Source organism: Pongo pygmaeus, chromosome 6 (assembly GCF_028885625.2).
Source record: "Pongo pygmaeus isolate AG05252 chromosome 6, NHGRI_mPonPyg2-v2.0_pri, whole genome shotgun sequence".
Taxonomy (NCBI): Eukaryota; Metazoa; Chordata; class Mammalia; order Primates; family Hominidae; genus Pongo; species Pongo pygmaeus.
In genome coordinates this window covers 100373845-100400353 of record NC_072379.2, presented here as the reverse complement: position 1 = coordinate 100400353, position 26509 = coordinate 100373845, and the positions used below count along the sequence as shown (strand labels likewise).

Sequence of the window (26509 nt, the reverse complement as noted above, 5' to 3'; positions counted from 1 at the left end):
ACAAAAAAATTAGCTGGGTGTGGTGGCGTGCGCCTGTAATCCCAGCTACTCGGGAGGCTGAGGCAGGGGAATTGCTTGAACCAGGGAGTTGAAGGTTGCAGTGAGCCAAGATCGTGCCACTGCCCTCCAGCCTCTGCGACAGTCTCAAAAAAAAAAAAAAGCATACATCTCTGAAGGTAAAGTATAAATCAGTGGGCTCAAGATTTGCAGGTACAGCCTTGTTATTGCCTTCAATAATGCTTACGTTCCTTGTCTTATGGGTTATAATTTTCGAATCCTCTTCAGATACAATCTGAGAACTTGTTGACTACCTTTGTTACATGCAAAAATTTTCTATTTTAATATTGCATTATATTAATGGTTTTATAGTTAGTACATTCCAGTTCTTTATCTGAATACAAGCTTTTTGCTTTTATTTTCAGTTTCTTGGACCAGAACAATAAAATACATAAGACATCGTTTCTATATGGTCATATACTATATAGAATAAAGAATTGTTATGTAAATTATTAAATGGGTGTAAAGACCTTTACATAAAAACTAAGGTACCTCAGTGGAATCTGCTATAGTGCTTCTCCCTCCCTACCCCTCCATTTTGTTTATAACCTTTTAGCTATCTAAATAATACATATTCCATACTCAGGATAGCTGGTTAGCTAGCAAAAGAATTAACATTTGTGATATTTACTTGCAAACTTTACTGAAGCCATATTCATTATCTTCCTTGTCACCAAGGCTGTTGACCTTAAATAAACATTAAGTTGATTTTGCACAGCACTGTATTTGTGTGTGTGCATGTGCCTGTTTTTGTGTGTGTATGTTTGTGGGAAATAATTATGTTTGTTTCCACATATATTCATTTTTAATGCATTCTGTAACTTTTCTCGAGTGGTGGTCATTGAGGGTAGGGAAGATTTTATTTTTTAAGTTGTCGTTAAGGTATTTCATTAGTGTTCCTGAGTGTAAAACAGTTTTTTCCCAAATACTTATGGCAGATAAGAGCATTTTTGTAAATAATAAATTAGCACCGTTTGGGTAAATTTGCATTATTTTTTGGACAGGTTCATTGTCATGTAAAACAAATATCTCAAAATTCATTTTACATTTAGCAAAGGTGCAACATTTGTTTTTGGAGTTTGAGAGATATTTTCCTTGTCTTCATCTTTCAATAAATACTAAAATTGATAACCACAGTCTTTTTACTTTTGTAATTATTTTCTTAAAATTGACATTTTAATCTTGTCAACTTTAAAAGTTCTTTTCTGTCTTCAGTAGAAACCGTAAAATCTTGAATTGACTCCAATTTGAATTTTTTTTTTACTCTTAAAACTAATTATCAAAAGTTGACTTACGCCAACAGAGACAGATATTGAGGATTATCTTAAACAAGGTCACTAAACTAGGTATGGGTGCTGGGAATGGTATGATAAATACCTCTCTTGTCCCACTAGACATAATGATTTCTGTCCCAGGAAGGGAAGACAAAAGTGCCATTCTTTTCAAAATACTTTTAGGCTGCTAAAATGTGATGGGTTTTAGGTGTGGTAGAATAGATCTCACTCTTTCTCTTACTTGATGTAACTACATTTATATGTAAACAAAATTTTACTGGTTTTAGACTGCATTGCCTGTTTTATGAAAGAGTTATGTTTGAGGTTTGGCACTGACAGTACACTTCAGATACGATAATTAAGAGGACAACTCAGGAGAGCTTGTAAGTCCTTTTGTCTTCTGTCCTGGCTTTTCTTTTCTTTCTGTAACCCAGTACATACTACAGATGGAAATGATTGCTTTTTAGAACATCAAGCACACACAGCCTAAAAACAAAGGTGTCTTTTCCTTGTAGCTTTATGGGTGTTGTGTAGCAGTCACATCTCTGCTGAGAGAGCAGGGAAAGGAGGGGAAAACATCCTGCATTTCAGGTTATCTTCCCTTCCAGCTCTTCTTGGACTTCAGACCCAATCAGGGAGTATGAATGAGCTGAGAACAAAATATGGGCTGGGCGAGTAGAATTTATGTTAACTAGAAATTAAAATTTATAACTTGTATGTTTTATTACTATGATCTGCCTACTAAGAACTGCACTGTGAACATGTCAGAACTCTGGATCCTTCTGTACATTTTGAAATTCAGAACTTACACATCTGTGTTGTTAGAATGTTAAATCTATACTTTTCTATAAAGTTCATTGCTGTTGTACTACTTAAGACTACTTGGCCGGGTGCGGTGGCTCACACCTGTAATCCCAGCATTTTGGGAGGCCGAGGTGGGCGGATCACGAGGTCAGGAGATCGCGACCATCCTGGCTAACATGGTGAAACCCCGTCTCTACTAAAAAATACAAAAAATTAGCCAGGTGTGGTGGCGGGTGCCTGTAGTCCCAGCTACTCGGGAGACTGAGGCGGGAGAACGGCCTGAACCCGGGAGGCAGAGCTTGCAATGAGCAGATATTGCGCCACTGCACTCCAGCCTGGGTGACAGAGACTCTGTCTCAAAAAAAAAAAAAAAAAGACTCTAAGTGTGCAGACTCAGAGGCAAATTAATATTATAGTCGCACAACCTGGCCAACATGGCAAAACCCCATCTCTACTAAAAACATAAAAATTAGACGGGCGTGGTGACACGCACCTGTAGTCACAGCTACTCGAGAGGCTGAGGCAGGAGAATCGCTCGAACCCGGGAGGCGGAGGTTGCAGTGAGCTGAGATTGTGCCATTGCACTCCAGCCTGGGTGACAGAGCAAGACTCAGTCTCAAACAAACAATATTATAGTCACAAATGTTGTGTAATACAGTGTTGATAAACTTACTTGGACAGTTTGATCCTTCTGCCCCGCCAACCCAAAGTTTTTTCTTGAAATTTTATTTGTCAACTAAGCCAGATTTTTACCTGAAACATCTCAAATCTGTTGTTTTTAAAAATACCTTTATCTTAAGTCTGGCATTTGTTAATGCTCTTGTTCCGTCTTTCTTCCTAAGTTCTTGGAAATTTCTGTCTGCCTTCACTTCCTCATCTTCCATTTATTCCTCATTTCACTACAGTTTCATTTAAATCCTCACATGTATGCTGAAATGGTTTTCTCAAAGGTTACCTTTTGACTGCCAAATCCAGTGGCTGCACTTCTTAGTATTTCTGTTTGACCCTTGCAGCACTATCATTTTACTCCTAAAACTCTTTATGACCTGTTCTTTTCATCTTGTTTTTCAGTTTCTTTGGAAGGATTCTTTTGCCTGTCTGCCACTATTTAAGGCAGTCTCCATGGTCTTTCCTTTAGGCCTCTACAGTCTGTCCCTGAGCTACCTTCATGATTCCACAACTTCAGTCAGCCTGGTTTTTCACTTTAGTTCTAATGATCCATATGGTCAAATCTAAATTCTTTTTTGCCTTGCCCTCAAGCATTAGCTGTTTCTTTCCTCCCAATTTGGTTATTGTCATCACTGTTTTCCTTCATAATCACCTTATAGTAATTTGATTTAATTTGATTTTTCTGTTTTCCTGTGTCCTTTTGTTGTGTTTTGTTTTTTGAGACGGAGTCTCTGTTGCCCAGGCTAGAGTGCAGTGACATGATCTTGGCTCACTGCAACCCCTGCCTCCTGGGTTAAAGCGATTCTTGTGCCTCAGCCTCCTGAGTAGCTGACATTACAGGTATGCACCACCACACCCAGCTAATTTTTGTATTTTCAGTAGACATGGGGTTTTGCCATATTGGCCAGGCTGGTTTCAAACTCCTGACCTCAAGTGATCTGCCCGCCTCAGCCTCCCCAAGTGTCAAGATTACAGGCGTAAGCCACCGTGCCTGGTTCCTGTGTCCAATTTGTTATGAGATTGAGTCAATCCCAGAAGTACTTAAAATTCATCTATTGCTCTTGTCACATCACAGTTACAGTAGATGTTCATCTCACCTGGATTCAAAATACCCTAAAGTGTTCTAGTCCTGTGCCCTTTCCCTCTTTATTCCATTCCATTCTTTGTGTTACCAACAGATTAACCTTTCTAAAATATAGGATTATTACTTTTCTTTGTAGAAGTATTCCTTAGCTTCTCCTTTGCTAAAGAATAAGGGTCAAATGCTTAGCATAGCACTGAAGAGCCTTTATTATTGGCCCTCCTTTTCCAGCTTCATGTAACACAATTTCTTCTGTTTGATGTGACCAATTTTCCACTTTACCAGATGGCAGTCATTGCCATTTCCTTTGTGAACTTTTAAAATTCTTTGTCTTTGCTGGGGAAATAAATATCTGGAATACAACATAGTGAAATCTTATTTCTCTTTTCAAAACTCAGACATCATCTCCTGTACTGCCTTTACAGCAGTGGTCCCCAACTTTTATGGCACCAGGGACCGGTTTTGTGGAAGACAATTTTTCCACAGACAGGGGTTGGGTGGGGGATGGTTTCAGGATGAAACTGTTCCACCTCAGATCATCAGGCATTAGATTTTCAGGAGCATGCAACCTAGATCTGAACTGCATGTGCAGTTCACAATAGGGTTTGCGCTCCTATGAGAATCTAATCATGCCACTGATCTGACAGGAGGTGGAGCTCAGGTGGTAATGCCCACTTGCACCCCACTCACCTCCTGCTGTGTTGCCTGGTTCCTAACAGGCCACGGGCTGGGACCAGTCTATGGCCCAGGGGGTTGGGGACCCCTGCTTTACAGTACAGGGTTTTATAGGCTTTACAGTACAGGGTTTCATAGGCACATCTCCAACTGTTCCCTCACCCAGTAGTTGGTATAGACCCAAATCTGTCTGCTGCCCTCTGCTCAGAGCATTAAATATACATATTAAGTACATGTTGGACTGTAGCTAAACTATGAGCTAGAAGTTAGGAATTTTATCACTTTGTATCCCCAACACCTAATATGTTGTATACTTGGTGTTCAATAAATACTTGAAGGAACATATTGTACACTAGGCATGGGGGAAAATCAGGTAGGTTTCCTTTCTTTTTAAAGACAGTCTTGCTCTGTCACTCAGGCTGGCGTGCAGTGGCACAATCATGGCTCAGTACAGCCTCAAACTCTTGGGCTTAGGTGATTCTCCTGCCTCATCCTCTTGAGTAGTTAGGACTACAGGCACCCACCACCATGCTTGGCTAAATTTAAATTTTTATTTTGTAGAAACAGGGTCTTGCTATGTTGCCCAGGCTGAAATTTAACTCCTGGCTTCAAGTGATCCTCCCACCTCTGTAGGTTTGTATAATTTAAAGTCAGTCTGACTTCAAATATAATTCTAGGATTGCAACAGAAAGAAAAATGGAGACAAGTTAGATGAGAAGACACTATAAAGAAACCAAGTTTCTTGTTTTGTACTGCAGTCTAACCAATTTATCTTTTGGTTAAAGATAAATTTTAACTATTCCTAAAATGATTAAAATGGCAAATATAAGAAGCACTTTTTTTTTAAATTTTTGAGACAGGTTCTCCCTCTTTGGCTTGAGTCACTTTATTTATCTTTTTGAGACAGAGCCTCAGGCAGGAGTGCAGTGGCACGATCTCAGCTCACTGCAGCCTCAACTTCCCAGGCTCAAGTGATCTGCCCAGCTCAGCCTCCTGAGTAGCTGGAACTACAGGTGCATGCCACCATGCTCAGCTAATTTTTATGTTTTGTAGAGATGGTGTTTCACCATGTTGCCCAGACTGATCTTGAACTCCTGGGCTCAAGCATTCCTCCTGCCTCAGCCTCCCAAAGTGCTGGGATGACAGGCGTGAGCCACCATGCCTGGCTACATAAGAAGCACCTTGATATCTCAGAGTCTGAGGCAGAATTTCACATTTTTAAGTCTTAATTGGTAGATAAAGTCTGGTTATCAGACAGTTATTCTGTTTAAGCTTTTGTGGTTTTCCCTACTCATGTTAAAAAAATTCAAAAATTGAAAATACTGAAGATGACAACCTGCCCTAGTTTTTTTCAGTCTATATCCATTCCACTGCAGGAATGGAAGAAGGACATAAAGGTTGCACATTTTCATACAGTTAGTCCTTCTGTAAAATCTGTAAAGCCACTTTATTATTTAGGAACAGGGTTCCACTTTGTTGCCCAGGCTCACTGCAACCTTGACTTCCCTGGGCTCTTGTGACCCTCCCACTCCTTAGTCTCTCGAGTAGCTGAGACTACAGGTGTGCACCACCACGCCCCGCTGATTTTTAAATTTTTTTGTAGAGATGGTGTTTCACCATGTTGCCCAGACCAGTCTTGAACTCCTGGGCTCAAGAATTCCTCCCACCTTAGCCTCCCAAAGTGCTGGGATTACAGGCATGAATCACTGCTCCCAGCCACGATATTTGACTGTGGGCATTTGTAGCAATATAGCTGAAGTTCATTAAAAGGGAATAAGGCTGGGCATGGTGGCTCACACCTGTAATCCCAGCACATTGGGAGGCCCAGGTGGGAGGATCACTTGAGCCCAGAAGTTTGAGACCAACGTGGGCCACATAGCGAGACTCCCATCTCTAAATAATAATAATAATAATAATATAATAATAATAATAATAATAATACAAACAGCCAGTCATTGTGGCACACACCTGTAGTCCTAGCTACTCAGGAGGCTGAGGTGGGAGATGGCTTGAGCCCAGGAGCTCGAGGCTGCAGTGAGCTATGATCAAGCCACTGCACTCCAGCCTGAGTGAAAGCCAGACCCTGTCTCAAACAAAAACAAAAAACTCACCAAAACCACACTTGTGTAACTTTGAGAAAATTACTTATGTGTTCTGTTAATTTGTGGTGAAAGTTAAGTGACAGAACATGCCAAATGTTTACTTAGCACATTGCCTGGCTTACTCTACCTACTTTACATGTTAGCTTCTGCTTCTGGAATTAAAATAGTCAAAAGAATAGTTAAAATTGAGTTCTGTGCTGGGTCACTCCAGTCATTTCACACCTTCCTCACTAATTATCTCTTCTTTGTATTCTTCTAATTTGGGGCAAGGATAGGCATCTGTGAGGAGGAGTTTCATGAGGGGGTCAAGGCAAGGTATGGTGAAGGCAGGTGAACATCAAAAACAATCTTCCTAGTTCACTGTTTTTCCCAAGCTGGCATTTCAAAATCATGTCTTATCACACAGACTGCCTGCTTTTGATATACTTGAATTACAAATTTGTGACGGTCATGTATAGATAATAGTGGTAGACAGGCAAAAGGACAGACAGATGACAATTGCCTTATGGTGTAATACAGTATGACTGGCTGACTTGAATACAGGGCAATGCAAAATGAGGAACATGAAGTGTAAGGCAGGTCCCTCAGAAAAGCTTGTAACCCAGTGGTATCTTCAGGGTTTGATAACTGGTATCTTCCATTGATGTTTTTTATTTTTTCCTTTAACAGGAGACATATTTGTGGAAATAGCATTTGGAGTCCCACTCCTCCACTTATCTGTGACCATGGGCTAAAATTATTTATCTGGGCTTTAGTTTCTCCATCATTACAATGAAGAGATGTCCTATCCTTTTCCACCCTGTTCTAAAATTGTGTAACTTCTTTTTTTTTTTTCTTTTTTCTTTTTTGAGACAGAGTCTTACTCTGTCGCCCAGGCTGGAGTGCAGTGGCATGATCTCAGTTTACTGCAACCCTACCACCTCCTGGATTCAAGCGAGTCTCCTGCCTCAGCCTCCTGAGTGGCTGGATTACGGGTGTGCGCCATGACACCGGCTAATTTTTGTATTTTTAGTAGAGACAGGGTTTCACCATGTTGGCCAGGCTGGTTTCAAACTCCTGACCTCAAGTTACACCATGTTGCTCAGGTTGGTCTGGAACTCCTGGTCTGAAGTGATTCTCCCACCTTGGCCTCCCAGAGTGCTGGGACTATAAGTGAGAGCCACCAAACCCAACCCTCACATCTTTTAATATTTATGCCACTAAGTATAAGGACACCAATAATACTTTGTGCTGACAGTGATATTTACTGTGCAAACATGACCAATCAACATTAAGGAAAACTCCTTTGGTAGTTTGTGGCTTGTTTATATAACACCAAAAGGACTCTGATAATTTTCCTCTCAATAAAGAGAAATTAATTGGTTTTCCTGATGACTCAGGTGCATAGTGATATGCCTGCCCTTGTATGAAGATGATTCTATGGTTTCCTCTCCTTTGGCTATCACTTCTATTCATTAGTCAATAGTTCCCTCTTATTGCTGCACTGTGAAAAAGCAAATTGGAAACCAGATGACCAAATTTATAAGGTTAAAAACTTTTTTTCTTTTTCTGAGACAGACTCTTGCTCTGTTACCCAGGCTGGAGTACAGTGGCGCGATCTCTGCTCACTGCAACCTCCACTTCCTGGGTTCAAGCAATTCTCCTGCCTCAGCCTCCTGAGTAGCTGGAATTACAGGTGCCGGCCACCACACCCAGCTAATTTTTGTGTTTTTAGTAGAGACGAGGTTTCACCATGTTGGCCAGGCTGGTCTCCAACTCCTGACCCTCGTGATCCACCTGCCTCGGCCTCCCAAAGTGCTGGGATTACAGGCGTGAGCCACCACGTCCCGCAGGTTAATAACTTTTGAAATTGCAGTAAGCTTGAACCCAAGGATAGATCTCTACTTCTTGAAGCTTTGTACAAGTATTTTTCTTGGTGCTTGAAGGCTCTTTGTTCGTAGATTTGTGTTCATGTTTCACATGTTTGGTTGAGGCTACCATATCTGGTCCCAGTTTTGGTTCATTTGAATGTTTTTTTAAATTATTTATTTTTTGAGAGGGAGTTTCACTCTTGTTGTCCAGGCTGGAGTGCCATGGTGCGATCTCGGCTCACTGCAACTGCTGCTGCTTCCCAGGTTCAAGTGATTCTCCTGCCTCAGCCTCCGAGCTGGTACTACAGGTGCCTGCTGCCACACCTGGCTAATTTTTTGTATTTTTAGTAGAGACAGGGTTTTACCTTGTTGGCCAGGCTAGTCACGAACTCCTGATCTCAGATGATCCACCCGCCTTGTCCTCCCAAAGTGCTGGGATTACAGGTGTGGGTGTGGGCCACCGCACTCAGCCGTCTTTTTTTTTTTTTGAGACAGAGTCTCACTTTGTAACCCATGCTGGAGTGCAGTGGCATGATCATAGCTTACTGTAATCTTGAATTCCTGGGTTCAAGCGATCCTCCCACCTCAGCCTTCCATGTAGCTGGGGCCACAAGTGTGAGCCACTGCACTCGGCCCCTTTTCATAGTTTCAAGTCTTATAAAAAGTTATTTTGTGCACAGGTTGCTTTTACTCAGATTGTTGATGACAAATCTTTTGCCCAAACCAGAGTAAGTTACATCCATGCTAACCTAGAAAAAATTGGCTTTGGTAAGAACCTCTGATGTTTAAGTTTCTTTGATGAGGCATTGTGTATTTAATCTTAAAAAAGTCATTGGTAAATATCTCTGTAATACAAAGGAAGAATCCTATAACTAAAACCTAGGAAGGTATTTTTGTACAATACTGATTGTTTACATATTAGTCCATTTGTTTTGATTTTTCTACCTGTAAGCATGATTTCTATCTTTAATGTCTTTCATTACATAATGTTTTAATGTAACACACCGATGTGTGTATTGAGGCACATATCTGTGATAATTTATTGTGCTGCTTCAAGTGTTTATTTAGTGCGGCAGTTCTACTTTCTGGGAATCCTTCAGATGCTGTTAAAATTCATTGACCCTCATGTGTAAACAGGTCAGTTATTGTGTTGCAGTTTACATACAATTCTTACTTAATTTCTCTCTTCCTTCCTTGTAGAGCTGTTTGGGGGAGCAAGAGACCTGTTCTACCTTTCCTCTTAACATCTCATACAGAATTCCATTATGCTTTTATTGCCTAGCACAGGGGTCAGCAAATTACCTCCTGTAGGCCATATCTAACCCACCACCAGTTTTTCTATGGTGTGTGAGGCAAGAATGGTTTTTATGCCATTAAATGGTTGAAACAAAAGTAAAAATATTTTGTGATGTGAAAATCATTTGAAATTTAAATTTCATGTCCATAAATAAGGTTTTATTGGGATATAGCTATGGTCTGTGGCTGCTTTCTCTGCCATAAGGACTGAGTTCAGTAGTTGCAAAAGAAACCACATCACCTAAAAGCCTATTTACTGAGCAGCCCTTTACAGAGAAATTTTGCTGACTCCTGGCCTAGCTGATTGTTTGCTGTGGTGTCATCCCTTCTTTTCCTTTTCGCTGTACTCCACAATCCTCTTGGCTGGTTTTTTAGAGAGATGTAAGCTTTCTTCTACTTTGAATTTATTTAACGATAGATCCCATAAACCAAAGTATGGATCTCTCAATTGAGTTAGAGGTATCTGATCAAGCCTGGAACATTCCGTTCCCAGTACTAACTATTCTCAATCCTATTTTTACATACTGAAAATACTAATTATTGCCAATTATAAGATGAAAACATTTGCAGTTGATTAGTTTTTATTTATTTAGCCTAGCTCTCTAGTTTCAAATGCCTAATGAGTTAAGCTGTATTAATCTGTTGTGTTGTGAAACTTATGTTATCTGTCATTACAATGGAGAACTACACCTTCTGTATCAGTAGCCAGAAATCACTTTTTTGATCTTTTTAAAACAGAAAAAAAAATCACTTTAGATTTCTCTTAAAGCTAAAAGTGAGGGTTGTGTAGGGTAAGAACAATCATCGTGTTTCACGGTTATGACACTTCAACCTCTTTGGAATTTTTATAAGTACTGTCACCTCTGCTTCACTGGAATTGATTAGTACCTTGGGAGGGTGATAATATGCTTTCTCAATTCAAGACACTTCTAATTGTGAGGGGGCACTAATTCCTTGAGACCCCAGGACAATAGGTATATAAACTGGGCCTGTCCTGACAGAATCAGGATTATAGGGTCTCCCTAACTTTAGGTAGTGGCAAGCTTCTGCTGTTTGTTGTTTTTTTTTTTTCTTTTTTTTTGAGATGGAGTCTCACTCTTTCACCAGGCTGGAGTGCAGTGGTGTGATCTCAGCTCATTGCAACCTCCGGCTCCGGGGTTCAAGCAATTCTTCTGCCTCAGCCTCCTGAGTAGCTGGGACTACAGGTGCCCGCCACCATACCCAGCTAATTTTTGTATTTTTAGTAGAGATGGGGTTTCACCATGTTGGCCAGGATGGTCCTGATCTCCTGACCTTGTGATCTGCCCGCCTTGGCCTCCCAAAGTGCTGGGATTACAGGCGTGAGCCACTGTGCCTGGCTTTTCTGCTGTGTTTCAACATGCCACCTCTGAATTATTTGTCCCAACCAGAAGGTAGAGGTAATAGTGAATTTAGCTAGATAAAAATCTGTCAAACTCAGATTCTTTCTAAATGTAAATACGAAGTGGCATCCCTGTTTCAGGTTTTTTTTTCCTTCATAATTTAGAAACACAAATGGCCATTTACTTTGGTCATAATACAGCCATGGTATATTAAACTTCTATTCAAACATGTAGGTTTTGTTTTGTTTTTGAGACGCAGTCTAGCCCTATTGCCCAGGCTAGAGTGCAGTGGTGTGATTTCGGCTCACTGCAACCTCCACCTCCTGGGTTCAAGTGATTCTCCTGTCTCAGCCTCTCAAGTAGCTGGGATTACAGGCGCCCGCCACCATGCCTGGCTAATTTTTGTACTTTTAGTAGAGACATGGTTTCACCGTGTTGGCCAGGCTGGTCCTGAACTCCTGACCTCAAGTGATCCACCTGCCTCAGCCTCCCAAAGTGCTGGGATTACAGGCGTGAGCCACCTCCCCTGGCCCAAACATGTAGGTTAAAGGTTTTATATTTAGTTACTTTAGATATTGACCACATACAACAGATTATTCAAGAGTCATGTAGAAAAATGAGGTCCAAAACAAACTTTATTTACATAGAGATAATAAGGATCTCAATAAGTCAAATACTGAATAATTAAGCTGTAGGTTGACTAGAAGTCCGTGATTCACCAATCCTGTTTTATGGAAGTAGTATAAAACTACATTTGGTATTTTCCCTCAGTTCTCTGGTATTCTTGAAGCTTGAAAGATTCAGAACACTTTAAAGGTAACTTGTTGAACAGCAATAGAAAGGAGATGATGTACTTAGAAGTCAGTCTCTCACAAAAAAGACGTTATATCCGAGTTCTGTTAAAGCCCCAGCCAGCAAGGCCCATAAAGGAATGAAGACATAGGATAGATTCATGGTAGTAAACTGTTCCAGTTTAGCACAGAGCGCGAGGCAGAAGGCTAATTTAAGTAACATTGCAATGAGGTACCAGGCTTTTTTTTTAATATTGTGTGATCCATGTCGAGGGTCAAAGCCAGACTTACACCGCCCAGCCATTTTCACAATCAGCATGACAAGAAGGATAGTATCAAATATCCAGACTGGAATAAATATGAGGAACCAGTTCCAAGGTGCTTTCTCATCCAGTTTCAACACCAACATGATCAAGAAGAGTAATGTGAAAAGCCAGGTGAGTAGTACTCTCTGAGCCAAGGACATTCTCATTTAAACAGTTTAAAGAGGCTGTTGCAGGATCGAAAAAAAGGAAATATACCCTAAGAGAAGGAGAAAAAGTCAAGATTGTTTTGATACCAGAAAAAAAGTATCACTTCCATTCCTAGTGAACAAAACTGGTTCTTTCCCAACTGACTTCCTAATTTTGAAAACATTCTACTATTCTTCCTTTCAAATCCTCTAAAACTTAGTGATCATTGACATTATATCCACCATTCCTTACAGCCCATGACAAAATACAATTTTTAGTATATCTACTGTATAAGCTCTATTCAAAATGTCAGGTGATTCCTTTTCAGTGCTATCACTCGAGTTCAGGCACTTACAACTTTATTCCTGCACCTCAAAGATGTTCTTAATCTTCCTATACATTTGCAAATCTGTAATTTTTCATTCAATTTCAAGGGGTACAAAGAAAAAAGCATTCAAAGTAGTGAAAAAGTGAGGTGCATATCAAGCTGAGAAGAGAGAGAGTTTTAAAAGAAGGGAATGGGAAGGGTGCGTGGCTCACGCCAGTAATCCCAGTATTTGGGGAGAAGAAGGCGGGCATATCATTTGAGCCCAAGAGCTCCAGACCAGCCAGGGCAACAGAGTGAAACCCTGTCTCTACAAAAAATAAAAAAATTGGCAAGGCTTGGTGGTATGCACCTTGTAGTCGCAGCTACTGAGAGGCTAAAGTGGGAGGACTGCTTGAGTCCAGGAGGTCGAGGCCACAGTGAGTGACTCGTGAGATCATGCCACTACACTCCAGCCTGGGCAACAGAGTGAGATGCTGTCTCAATCAATTAATCCATCAATAAAAGGAGGGAATGGTTAATAAAAATCATAAGACTATAAAGTAGAATTAATATTTTAGTGGCTGGGTGCAGTGGCTCACACCCACAGTCCCAACACTTTGGGACTCCAAGGCAGGTGCATCTCTTGAGCCCAGGAGTTCAAGACTAGTCTGGGCAACATGGCGGAACCCCGTCTCTACTAAAAATACAAAAAATTTAGGTGCAGTAGCACGTGCCTGTATTCCCTGCTACTCGCGAGGCTGAAGTGGCAGAGTCACCTGAACCCGGGAAGTTGAGGCTGCAGTGAGCCGTGTTGCACACTGCACTCCAACCTGGGCGATGGGAGTGAGACCACTGTCTAAAAAAAAGATTGTAAAGAGGTTGTTGGGCTATATAATATAAAAGGCACTGATAACACTGGATTTTCATATAATTTGAAACTTATATTCTTAAATTCTCACTTATTTTCTCATAAAAATTCTTAACAAATATCTTTCTTGGTATAATAGTTTTTTTCCTTTTAACAATATTCTCACTGATTGGTGGTGTGTATATATATATATTTTTAAACTACTTGTTATCCATTCAATAATCAGGACCACCTAATAAACTTTTGATGTTTTGTGATTATTAGATGCTAAATTTTGGAGGCTATTTCTTATATCACTATTCTGCCTCATTGATCTCTATGTTTCTCTTTTGCACTAATACTATATGACTTAGTGTTGCTCTAGGAATGTATTAATATCTGGAAGGCCTAGTATCTACTCGTTCTCTTTTCTAGAATTTTTTTTTTTTTTTTTTTTTTGAGACGGAGTCTCACTCTGTCACTCAGGCTGGAGTGCAGTGGCACAATCTCAGGTCACTGCAGCCTCTGCCTCTCGGGTTCAAGTGATCCTCCCACTTCAGTTTCCCAAGTAGCTGGGATTACAAGTGTGCACCACCATGCCCAGCTAATTTTTGTATTTTTAGTAGACATGCCCAGTAATTTTCACCATGTTGGCCAGGCTGATCTCGAACTCCTGACCTCAAGTGATCCACCCACCTCAGCTTCCCAAAGTGTTGGGATTACAGGTTTGAGCCACCACGCTGGCCTCTTTTCTAGAATATTTTCTATTTCGCCCTTACAGTTTTTCAATGCTAAATTTGCTAAGCTGATTCTTAAAAACCTAGAATTTTGATTATGAATGCATAAAACTTAGCTTGGGATAGCATTTATTATATTTAATCTTCACATATAGGTTTATGATATGTTCCTCTACTTAAGTTTTTTACACCAACCTTTATGACCGCTTGGAAAAAGGATAAGTAGAATGGGAAATCAGAAGCCAGACTGCATGCAGTTGGGTAAGGAGTTAACAGAAGACCAAGAAATGGAAACAATTGAGAACATTTTATTCCTTTGAGGCATTTGGAGAAGAGAAAATGAAAGATAGGGTATATGAAACTGAAAGAAGAAATTTTCAGGAAAGGAAGAATTTATGACTATAAACAGAGAAATAAGCCAATGGGGAATGCAGTGAAGATGAGAGAGGATACTTGAGGGAAAGAGAAAAAGATCAGAAGGTGCTAGGGATAGGAACAAAAGCATGCGTGTTAGGAGGAAAGATGCAGGAAGACAACAGGGAAAAGGTGAAGGAACTGGCTAATTGAGCCAAATACCCTAGATTAGCGTGCTCAATTATATTTTAGAACTAACTTTGATGTACTGTGCAACATCTCTACTACTTTAAATAGTGGGTGGCTATCACAGTGCAAGAGGACACATCTGTTCTATTTCAACAGTTAAGTATGAGTCTCGTAACTCACCTCTTTTCCCTTATACCCATCTAGTGGCACTTAAACTTGTTTACTTAATTGGCAGAGGCTTCATACTGCAGTAATTTTGCTCCTAAGGAGGCATTTTTCTGTGTTAGTTTCCTTTCCCGGCCAGAGGCTGCCATATAGTGGGATGTGGGACTGAATTTGGAAGCAGGGTTGGAGGGGCGTGTGTTGACTAATAACCATGGATGGATTTCATCCCGTAAATTGCACAATCCCCACCTCCAATCTATCAGGCCATTTTTGTGAACCTCTGAAAAACGGTTTATGATTATATACTTGCTTAAACCTAACTGTTCCATCTGCCATCGGATAAGACAAGCTTCATTTTTTTCTTACATTTGGCTGCACTTACCACAGGTGCTTTGGCTGGAGGTGAAAGGATGCAAGTAACAATCTTATTGTGCCTACAAGATTTATAATTTATTGCAAGCCCAAGATTTGTGGGATGCAACAAAATTCTGTTATGTTCTCGCACGGAAATACCCTCAATGGGGAAGCACTGCTGATACTTAAATGACGATTGAAGGATTGTACGCCTGTATGCTGAGCTACAACGATGACATACGATCCCAGTTTTACATTTACGTCTTCATCAATTTGAGCAGTCGTTATGTTTCCTACTATTCTCTCCACAAGAGAGGGGGAGGTGCGTATTCCAAAAATGTGCTCAACTAAAATGTTTCCCATTTAAGGTGGTTATTTCTGGCACTAGGAAGACAGTTAAATATTCGTTAATGATTCCTTACTCATTTTTAAAACCTTCGGAGTTACCCCTGTATGGACATATATAGAGCCCCACCCACATAGCCCGCGGCTGGGTATCAGCCCCCATTTCCCTTCTCTCGCCACTGCCAGTAGTCTACCAAGTGAACCTGCCTCATCCCAAATATAATTTTGCTTCATGAGCCCACATATTTATTCTTCTTCATAATGAGTCGCTTTTGAAAAGCCCGTGCAGCAACAGCCTTGGCCAAAGGAACAGCGTTCTGCTTACAACTTAGCTCATCTGGAGGCCTACTTGCCCCTGGAACTTCAGGACGCTCCTAAACTATACTTGCCCTTCTGCAAACACCGACAGTCGGCTCGCGGCGCCCCACCCGGACGCTCCCCTTTCATGGGCTGTGGGCCCAGCACATGCTGGAGTTTAACACGGTTCCTGCTGGATTCGCACAGAAGCCCTGGAGCCAAGCAGGCGTGTGCGCGTTTGGGGCTGGCTGTGTGATGGGTTGAGGGTCGGCCGCACAGCACACCGAAGCATCAGGAGACCAGCGCCGGCGTACGGTGCGGGCTAGGGCAGAGCCCCAGACTCACCTGGCAACGCCGCCGGCCGGAGAGCGGAGAGGGACGCGAAGATTAGGAGACTCGCCAGTTTGGATCCTTGTCCTTTTCCGCCCTTTTCCCCCCATTAAATCCAAAACCCGTCACATGATAAATAAGAAAAAACTTCAGTTCCGCCTCCTCAACCGACTGCGGTAGAGGATCTCTCAGTTCTACCTCAGTGCCGCGCCCACATCCGGGGCTGGTTCTCACCGCCCCTGAGCCTACCCTATAGGTAGAGAGGACGCCAATCTGGATTCAGAGGTCCCTTTTCCGCGGTAATTGGACCATTTGTCCGCCAGTGCAAACCAACCGACCTTTCCTTACTTTAGGGTTCGACAGAAAGGCGGCAATAAAAAGACCCATTGGTCCCGCCTCTCTACTGTCACGGGTTAGTAGGGAAGTCAGTCAAAGATCAGCCTGGAGTTTCCGTGCTCCCATTGGGCCCACAGATGTTAATCAGAGCAGCCGGCGCTCAGCTCCGCCCTCTCGGGACGCCCCGCCCCTCCTCCCATCCTCCCTGCCCGCGCGCAGTGACTGCAGGCTCGGGCGCAAAATCCTGCGGGAGAGGGGGTGGGGCAACGCTTTGGAGGCAGCGCGCCCGCCGGCAGCCTCGTTGTGGCTCCTTGGGCTCTGTCGGCGGCGGCGCTAGCTTCGGAGTCTCCCGCGCGCACCTTAGCCGCCTCCTAGCGGCGCGGCGCCTGCTCCTACGGTAAGAGCGGCATCACCTCCGCGCTCGGGTGGGCAGTGTGGAGGTCGTCGAGTTCTGACAGAATTTCGAGGATGGATCGGGACGAGGGAGGAGAGCGGTCGTCGAGATGGAGGTGGGGGCTCCGGGGCCAACGCGTCGCCCTCCGTCGCCGGCGACTTTCCCGGCAGTCTCCCGTACCTGATGGCCGGGGTCAGCCGCGACCCCCTCTCATCAGTCGGCCTGTGGCGGAGGCTCAGCCGCCTTCCTCCCGAGCTCGCGCGGTCCTCAAGCCTTGATGGTGACGGGCCGAAGCCCAGCACGCCACCCGCCCCTCGGGCCCCGCTCCCAGGCCCCTGTCCTTTGCTTCCTTCTCTTGGCGCTGTGCTGAGGGGTCGTCGGGTCCTGGAAGGGCGTTCAGGGGTCTCGGGTGGCTAGCCCGGCTGGCGGGGAGACGTCAGCTAGCGGCCGTAGGAGCGGGCTCGGGAGGGGGCGGCGGCTCGCGCGCTGGAGGAGGTGGAAGGAGGGTCGCTGCCCTGCCCCCTCTGAGCAGGCGGCAGTCTAGTTTTCTGATCCCAACACGGCGGAGATGCTAGGCATGGGCCTTAAGGGATAGTTCTCGTCTGGAAACAATACCGTGCTCCATCAGCATGCTTCAGCTTTTCTTATTTTTATCTGCCCAGTGTTGACAGCCAGCATTCTGGTATTGTCCTTCGAGTCATGGCTTTCTAACTCAGCACCTCCTTGTGTAACTTAGGGATCATTCTGTCACTAATCTGTCACCCTTTTTATTTTTAGCATGGCAAAAACAAGGAACTGCCTTATACTAACCTGGGCAGTGCAGAATCTGGAACAATTTATTAATCTCAGTGTGTACTTTACATGCCAAGTAATTTTGAAATTCATGGTGAATATTAAATATTTTGTAGTTTTCGGTTGCTTTCTTTGTTAATAGTATATCCTGCTTGCTTTGAGACTACTTTTTAGGTGTGATACTTTAATCTTACGGTTTTTGGTTAGCTTTTGCCATTTTTAAACGTTTCTTTCATTTTTTTTTCCTCCAAGACTTTGGCAAGAGACTTAGTATTTGATCTTGTTTTCAGGTATTTTTGTAAAGTTTATTTTCTTTCAAACTGGGCTTTTTTCACCATATTTTTAATATTGGAAGGGGAATTCTGAGTCTGGAAACTGCGCACTTTAGCCTAAAGAGCCACAAAACAGTATAACAATTTGAAATCCTAACTTGGATATGGTGTATGGACTGCAAATTTTAAGAGAAGGAAATGGATATGCGTTATCGGTTGTAGTGGCTCCACCTCCATAACGTAGAGGAGAGGAATCTGGAGGTCTGCGGAGAATGAGCCATGTCTGGGGCCAGAAACAGTGGTTCCAGGAAATATTTTTGCTCCAGAAATAGCCTGCCTCCCACACAGACTGGCTGTCTGAATGCATCTGATAGTTTTAAGTTAGGTGTTAGTGAGGTGGAGAGTTTTCATGTTCCAATTTTGACCACTTTCTGGTGGAGCATGAAAATGTGGTGAGTAAACAAGTATAGTATACAATGGGAGCACTCTTGCATAGTCAAGCCTCCAAGAGTAAACTTTTTTTGAGCCCAAACTGGCACTGGACAGTTGGCCCTAAAAATGAAGAAGGTGGCCCGCCCAATTTTTAAACCATGAACTTTTTTTGGCTGGTCCATTTAATGCAAAATTGCAAGGAATATGTAATGAAAAAAACCTTCACTAAACTGAAGAGAATTTAGGGTGTCATGTAGATAAAATGAAACTCGAAAATAGTTGGCTACTTGTATATTATTTAATCATTTTAGTCCCGTGAGATGGGTACTGATTACTGTCATTTTATAGGTGAGCAAACCAAGACTTAGTTTAACTAATTTGTTCAAGATTTCTTCACTAATGAGTCAGTAGAGGTGAGATTCACACCTAAGCAGTCTGATTCCAAAGCCTATATTCCAAGCCATTATACTTTATTACCACAATAAAATTGGCTTCTTGGAGACTTTATAGTAGGAGACTACTCAGTGGAAAATAATGCTGCAAAACCGTAAATTGAATCCACTGTTGTACACAGTAACACTTTGAGATCGTTGTATAATAGACACTATTGGATTTTGCTGAAGATAAAGGGATGGAGTCACCTTCTCTGTGTTTGAGGAGCATTCATTTGATGGGAGAGATAGATATTTGAACAAATGACGATAATACAATATATACAGATTGAGCATCTGTAAACTGAAAATCTGAAATGCTCTAAAATCTGGAACCTTTTGAGTGCCAAGATGATGCCACAAGACACTTGACTTCATGTGACAGGTTACAGTCAAGCTGGGCGCGGTGGCTCATGCCCGTAATCCCAGCACTTTGGGAGGCCAAGGCGGGTGGATCACATGAGGTCAGGAGTTCAAGACCAGCCTGACCAATATGATGAAACCCCGTCTCTACTAAAAATACAGAAAAAATTAGCTGGGCGTGGTGGTGTGCACCTGTAGTCCCAGCTACTCGGGAGGCTGAGACAGGAGAATCGCTTGAACCCAGGAGGTGGAGGATGCAGTGAGCTGAGATCGCGCCACTGCACTCGGCCTGGGTGACAGAGCAAGACACCGTCTCAAAAACAAAAACAAAACAAAACAAAAAAACAGTCAAAACTTAGCTTCATGCACAGAATTATTTTAAAATGTTATATTAAATTACCTTCGGGCTATTTGTATAAGGTGTAAATGAAACAGAAATGAATTTTGTGTTTAGACTTGGGTCCCATCTCTAAGATATCTCTTTATCTATATGCAAATATTACAAAATCCAAAATCCAAAATGCTTGTGGTCCCAATTATTCTTGAGACAAGAATTCAGTTAAAGTATAGACAGTCTGGATTTGAATTCCTATCGGGCTTTGTGACTTTGAACATAATACCAAACCTCTTTTAGCATCAGTTTCCTTATCTGTTTAATGGAAAGGGCAATACTTCAAAGAAGATATTAAGCCTTAAATAAAATATATAAAGTATGGGCACATGGAAAGCAGTGAATACAAAAGAAACAATAAATAATTTTAAGAGAGAACTAGTTGGGTTTCAGGGGAGCTACCACTGAAGCCTTAAAGGTCTGAAGGTGATGTTTGTAGGTGGAGAAAGAGGGCATTCCATGCAGAACAGGAGGAGGCAGAGTCTCAGAACAGAAATATGGATTGTTGAGGGAATGGTAAGTAATTGTAGCTTTGTATAAAATGTATGTGTGAAGGCCAGCTTTAAATGATAATGGTATGTAAATGTGGTTGGGCAAAGTGAGTACTACCCAATTTTGATAATTGGAAATTGCATATTTAGATACTAAAATTATAGGAAAACCTCAGCAGTTTGTCCATTATTCCATGTTTATTTAATATTTACCTTCCAATACTTATTTTCCCAGTTCAAATTAAGACTCAAAGAAGAATTCCAAAGTGACGGTTGCCATCCCTTAACCCCTTTACCTAGTCTGTAGCCACATGGAGTCATTATTGTGAACTCCCCTTTGCATATATTTTGACTGTCTTTTCTTAATCCCTACTTGATACATGATAGTGGGACAGAATTTTTTTATTTTGAGACAGGGTCTCATTCTGTCTTCCAGGTTGGAGTACAGTAGTGCGATTACTGTAACCTTCAACTCCCAGGCTCAGGCAATCCTGTTGCCTTAGCCTCCTGAGTAGCTAGACCTGCAGGCATGCACCGCTGTGTCCAGCTAATGTTTTAATTTTTATTTTTTTGTACATACAGGGTCTTGCTATGTCGGCCAGGCTAGAGACCTCAAGTGATTTTCCCACCTTGGCCTACCAAAGTCCTGGGATTACAGATATGAGCCACCACGCCTGGCCAGTGTATTTTAAATTGGGACTGCCCTTGAAAATCTGAGAAAGTCTCATGCTTCTATCTTCTTCTCAGATTAATACCGAACCATAAATACATTAAATTTACAAATCTGAAACATCACTTGATGACCAGAATCATATGACTAAGTGGAAAATATTAAGTGACATTTAGGAAAAATGCATTTTTAGTCCACTTTGGTATTCTTATGAAAATTGCTAATGTGACACAAAATATAGAAGTGAGTTTTCAGATGAGAACAACTGATTGCTTCCTAGAACAGGTAGTTTTAGAGCACTAGGAATGAAAATATGCTGGATTTTATTCTGGGTACTGAACAGGAACTGGGGCAGGAAATAGCTGTGGCTGAACCACTACCTGATAATAATCATAACATGATTAAATTTGACATTTAATGAGAGGAAGTAAAGGGAAAAGTGCATAGTATGCAGCTTTCCAGTTGCAAAAACAGTACAAGAAAGGGGCTGTTAAAAGTATATCTACAGAAATTTTAAAGACATGTAGGTACTCAATATTTGTTGCATGAACGAAAGTACTTTTGTAAGACCTTTTGTATAGGATTTGTTACAGATACCAAAAAATTTATGAAAATTAGGTGGCACAAGTTTTGGTGCTTTATAGACCTAGGTTCAAGTCCTGATACTGCCATCACTGGTTGTGTGACATTGGACTCATTATGTAATATTTTTAAGGTTCAGTTTTATTTATTCGTTAAATGGAGTTACCTACTTTGTGAGATTTTAAGAATTAAATGAGATAATGTATGTAAAGCACTTGACATATTCTTGGTTTCTAAGACTAGCTCAAAAAGTGGTTGTTGCAGTTATTTGACTAAGTTGAACAGGCGTGTGTGTGTGTGTGTGTGTGTGTGTGTGTGTGTAGGTTTTAAAATAACAATTCCCAGATAGAATAAGAGAAGCCAGAAAATGGCAAACAAGCAAATAAAACCTTAAAAGGAGGCAATAGGATTCAACCGGCAGAGTTGAATAATCATTTTACCCACACAAAAGAAGGGAAAATATAGGAAGAGAGCTTCACATTATCAACTTTTTTCTGAAGACAGTACATCAAACTCATTAAACCAGATGGAATGCATAAATAAGGTTTTGCTATTGGAAATGACAATGAAAAAAATAAATGAAGTAGGATTTCAGTGCTGTGAATTAAGTGTATAGGGAGAGGAACTTGTTTTCTCAAATCTCTTAACTACTTTCTTACTTATTTCTAAAATTCTTTGACAAGGAAAAGCTATTAATTGTATAGTTGTGGGAATGCTTTAATTGCAAGTAATCCTGGAGGATAGAGCAAGCTGATTTATCTACACAGATTTCTTGTGTGTTCATTCCATATATCCCATTGTCTGTTGTGTGTCTTTTGGGTGCTGAATGTATGAATGTATCATTTGTTGAAAAATAAACCTATCTTCTTGTTCCTAAATCTATTTTCTCTTGTAGTCTCTGTCTTAATGAGGGTTGGTTTGTTTGTTTATTTGTTTGTTTGATACAGAGTTTTGCTCTTGTTGCCCAGGCTGGAGTGCAATGGTGTGATCTTGGCTCACTGCAACCTCCTTCTCCCAGGTTTAAGCAATTCTCCTGCCTCAGCCTTGCGAGTAGCTGGGATTACAGGTGCCCGTCACCATGCCCGGCTAATTTTTATATTTTTAGTAGAGATGGGGTTTCACCTTGTTGGCCAGGCTGGTCTTGAACTCCTGACCTCAGGTGATCCACCCACCTTGGCCTCCCAAACTGCTGGGATTACAGGCGTGAGCCACCATGCCCAGCCTTAATGAGGGTTCTTTTAGTGTTCAAGCCAGGAGTCATGTGGTGTCCTTACTCTGTTCCTCTCCATATCTTTAATTGCCATTCAGTGACTTCATCTGGTCCTCTATCTACTAACATCTATCTTTCAATCATGCCTCGTCCCAACACCCACAATTAAGAAAAAACAAAACAACCATTGGCACTTAGTTCAAACCCTCATTATTGTCACCAAATTATTGTCATTTATTTCCTTTTAATTTAGCCTTATACGAATCAGTTCTTCCCACAGCTTCCTTCAGAATAATTTTGCTGAAATACCAACATACTGATATCAAAATTATATCCTTAGTGTCTGCACATGATAATTAATAAATATTTGATCCTTCTGTGTATCTTAAACTTCAGACAATACTAAGTGACTAATGTAGGCTTGGTAGGGTCTGGTTTTTCTTTGTGGGGAGGATTTTAACTGCAAATTCAATTTCTTAATAGATAAAGACTTACTCAGTTTATTTCTTCTTGAATTAGCATTGATAGTTTGTATTTTCCTAGGAATCTGTTCGTTTAATCTAAAGTTGTTAAATTCATTGTCATAAAGTTACTCATTACATTTTCTTATTAATCTTTTTAATATCTGTAAGACATATAGTGCTGTCCTCTCTCTCATTTTGACTCTGATGTCTTTTTTCTTTTCAGTCCTATTCTCCTGGATAGAGGTTTATTGATCTATTTTATTGATCCTTTCAAAGAACCAGTTTTTAGTTTTCTGTGTTGATCTTCTTTCATCAATTTGACTGGTTTCTATTCGTCTTTATTATTTTTGTTTCTACTGTTTATTTTGCATTTTATTTGCTCTTGATTTGCTAGAATCTTAAGTTGGAAGCTTAGCTCATAATTTGAAACATTTATTCTTCTGGAAAATGAGTGTTTAATTCTCTAAAATTCTCCCCTAAATAGTGTTTTGACTACATCTCACAAATTTTGATATGTTTTCATTTTCATTCAAGTTCAGAATCCTCGATAAATTCCTTTGTGATTTCTTTGACTCCACTGGTTATTTAGAAGTATGTAGATGAGTTTCCAAATATTTCGGGATTTTTCAGATATTGTTTCCTTAGTTCTAACTTGATTTCGCTCTGGTCAAAGAACATACATTGTATATTTTGAATCATTTTTAATTTACTGAGACTTGTTTTATGGCCCAGATTATGGTCTGCCTTGGCAAATGATTCATTCACACTTGAAAAGGATATTGGATGGAGTAATTTATAAATGTCAATCAAGGTTGGGTGGAGTGGCTCATGCCTGTAATCCCAGCACTTTGGGAGGCCGAGGCAGGGGGATCATTTCAGATCAGGAGTTCGAGACCAGCCTGGCCAACGTTGAAACCTCGTCTCTACTAAAAATACAAAAAATTAGCTGAGCATGGTGGTGTGTGCCTGTAGTCCTAGCTACTCAGGAGGCTGAGGCAGAAGAATCCTTTGAACCTGGGAGGTGGAGGTTGCAGTGAGATCGCACCATTGCACTCTAGCCTGGGTGACTCCATCTCAAAAAAAAAAAAAAGTCAGGTCAAGTTGGTTGATAGAATTGTTCAAGTCTTCTATATATTCTTGTTGATTTTGTCTACTTGTTTTATCAATTTTTGAAAGAATGGTATTGAATCTCTATAAATGTGGACTTGCCGATTTCTCCTTGTGATTCTTTAAATTTTTGCATTATATATTTTGAAGTTCTGTTGCTAGGTGCATGCATATTTATGATTGTTATGATTACTTGGTCAATTGGATCCCTTTATCATTGTGAAATGGACCTCTTTAATCCTAGTAATATGTTTTGCTCTGAAATCTACTTTGTATAGCCATTCGGACTTTCTTTTCATTAGTGTTAACATGGTATTTTTTTCCATCTTTTTACTTTCTACCTTTTTATGTTTATATTTAAGTGAGTTTCTGACAGATACACATAAAAATAGGTCTTGCTTTTGGGTCTTGGATCTTGCTTTTTAATATCCAGTTTCCTAATCTCTGCCTTTTAATTTAGACCATTTATATTTAATGTGATTATTGATATTATTGGGTTTAAATCTGCCATCTTGCTATTTGTTGTTTCATCTGTTCTTTTTACCTTTTTTGGATTCTTTGAGTATTTTTATGACTTTATAACCTTTTTTGACTTGCCTGTAACTCTTTTTTCTTGTAGTTTTGTTTGTAGTAGCTAGTATACATCATTATCACAGTCTACTTTTGAGTAAAAAAACTACTTCATATATTTTATGAGAACCTTTTAACAGTATACTGTTTCCCCTTTCTGAAACTTTGTGCTGTTATTTGTGCTGTATATTATAAATCCCAAACAATATTGTTGATCTTTTAGCTTTAGTCAGTTCTCTTTTAAAGAGATTTAAACACACATACATTTTATATACGTATAATTTTTTAAAGACTCTTAGATTTGCCCCTTTTAAGGTTGAATAATATCCTATCATATGTATGTACTGTTTTGTTCATCCTTTGATGGACGTTTGGGCTGCTTCCACCTCTTGCGTATTGTGAATAGTGCTGCTATGAATATGAGTATGTAAATATCTCTTTGAGACTCTGCTTTCAATTGTTTTGGATATATACACAGAAATGTGATTGCTGAATCATATGATAGTTCTATTTTTAATCTTTTTGTACCATTTTACAGTTGCACCAACAGTGCACAAAGGCTCCAATTGTTCCACATCTTCATCAATATTTATTTTCTGTTTTTTTTTTTTTTTTTTTTTTTGTGATAGCCATCCTAATGGATGTAAGGTGTTATCTTGTGGTTTTGATTTGTACTTTTCTGGTAATTAGTGATGTTGAGCATCTTTTTGTGTGCTAGTTGGCCATTTGTATATCATCTTTGGGCACATGCCCATTCAAATCCTTTGCCCATTTTTAAATCAGGTTATTTGATTTTTTGTTACTGAGTTGTAGGAGTCATCTATATATTCTGAATATCAACCCCTTACCAGATTTATGATTTGCAAATATTTTCTCTCATTCTGCAGGGGAGAAAAATATATGCCTTTTGTGTCTTTTGATGAACAAAAGGTTTTAAGTTTGATGTAGTCCCATTTGTCTATGTTTGCTTTTGTTGCCTATACTTTTGGTGTTTACAGCCAAGAAATAATTGCCAAGTTAGATGTTATGAAGCTTTCTCCTGTGTTTTCTTCTAGGAGTTTTTTAGTTTTATTTCTTATGTTTAGGTGTTTAATCCATTTTGAGTTAAGTTTTGTAGAGGGTGTAAGATAAAGGTCCACCTTCATTCTTTTTGTTGTATCCCATTTTCCCAGTACCATTTTTTGAAGAGATTGTTCTTTTCCTATTGAGTGGTCTTGGTACCCTTGTTGAAGATTATTTGACCACATACGTGAGGATTTATTTCTAGGGCCTTTATTACATTTGTTGATTTCTCTTTATACCAGTATCACACTGTTATGATTACTGCTTTGTAATATGTTTTGAAATCAGGAAGTGTGAGTCCTCCAAATTTGTTGTTCTTTTTAAAAATTGCTTTGGCTATTTGGGGTCCCTTAAGATTCAATATATATTTTAGTATGAGTTTTTCTATTTCTGCCAAAAATGCTCTTGGGATTTTGATAGGGATTGCACTGAATCTGTAGATTGCTTTGGGTAGTATGGAAATTTTAACAATATTAAGTTTTTCAATCCATGAACGTGGGATTTCTTTTCATTTATTTGAGTCTTTAATTTCTTTTAGCAATGTTTTTAAAAATAGATGTTTCAATATCCTTGTTTACAAGTCCTATCATCTTTGTCATTTGTGG

The 26509-nt window shown here is 40.4% G+C and overlaps 2 protein-coding genes across 7 annotated transcripts in view; one reads left to right on the top strand and one right to left on the bottom strand.

Annotated features, from left to right (window-relative positions):
- Window positions 1–11786: 11786 nt before the first annotated feature.
- TMEM60 (transmembrane protein 60) lies at window positions 11787–16696 on the bottom strand. Its single transcript, XM_054493978.2, has 2 exons — window positions 16353–16696; window positions 11787–12482 (listed from the first exon to the last, which is right to left on the bottom strand). Exon 2 carries the CDS (start codon window positions 12430–12432, stop codon window positions 12031–12033), a length of 402 nt encoding a protein of 133 aa, XP_054349953.1. The 5' UTR covers window positions 12433–12482; window positions 16353–16696; the 3' UTR covers window positions 11787–12030.
- A 37-nt stretch (window positions 16697–16733) lies between these two features.
- The window catches only part of PHTF2 (putative homeodomain transcription factor 2), a 160894-nt gene continuing 151118 nt past the window's right edge, over window positions 16734–26509 (top strand). For all 6 annotated transcript variants that reach the window (XM_063667679.1, XM_063667680.1, XM_054493974.2 and 3 more), the window contains exon 1: window positions 16734–17070. The gene's annotated coding sequence lies outside the window, so the exon portion shown is untranslated. The remainder of the gene's footprint in view (window positions 17071–26509) is intronic.

Bases quoted from the DNA above. Each gene is read 5' to 3' on its own strand.
- TMEM60 (XM_054493978.2), bottom strand. From the start codon at position 12,432: ATGAGAATGTCCTTGGCTCAGAGAGTACTACTCACCTGGCTTTTCACA.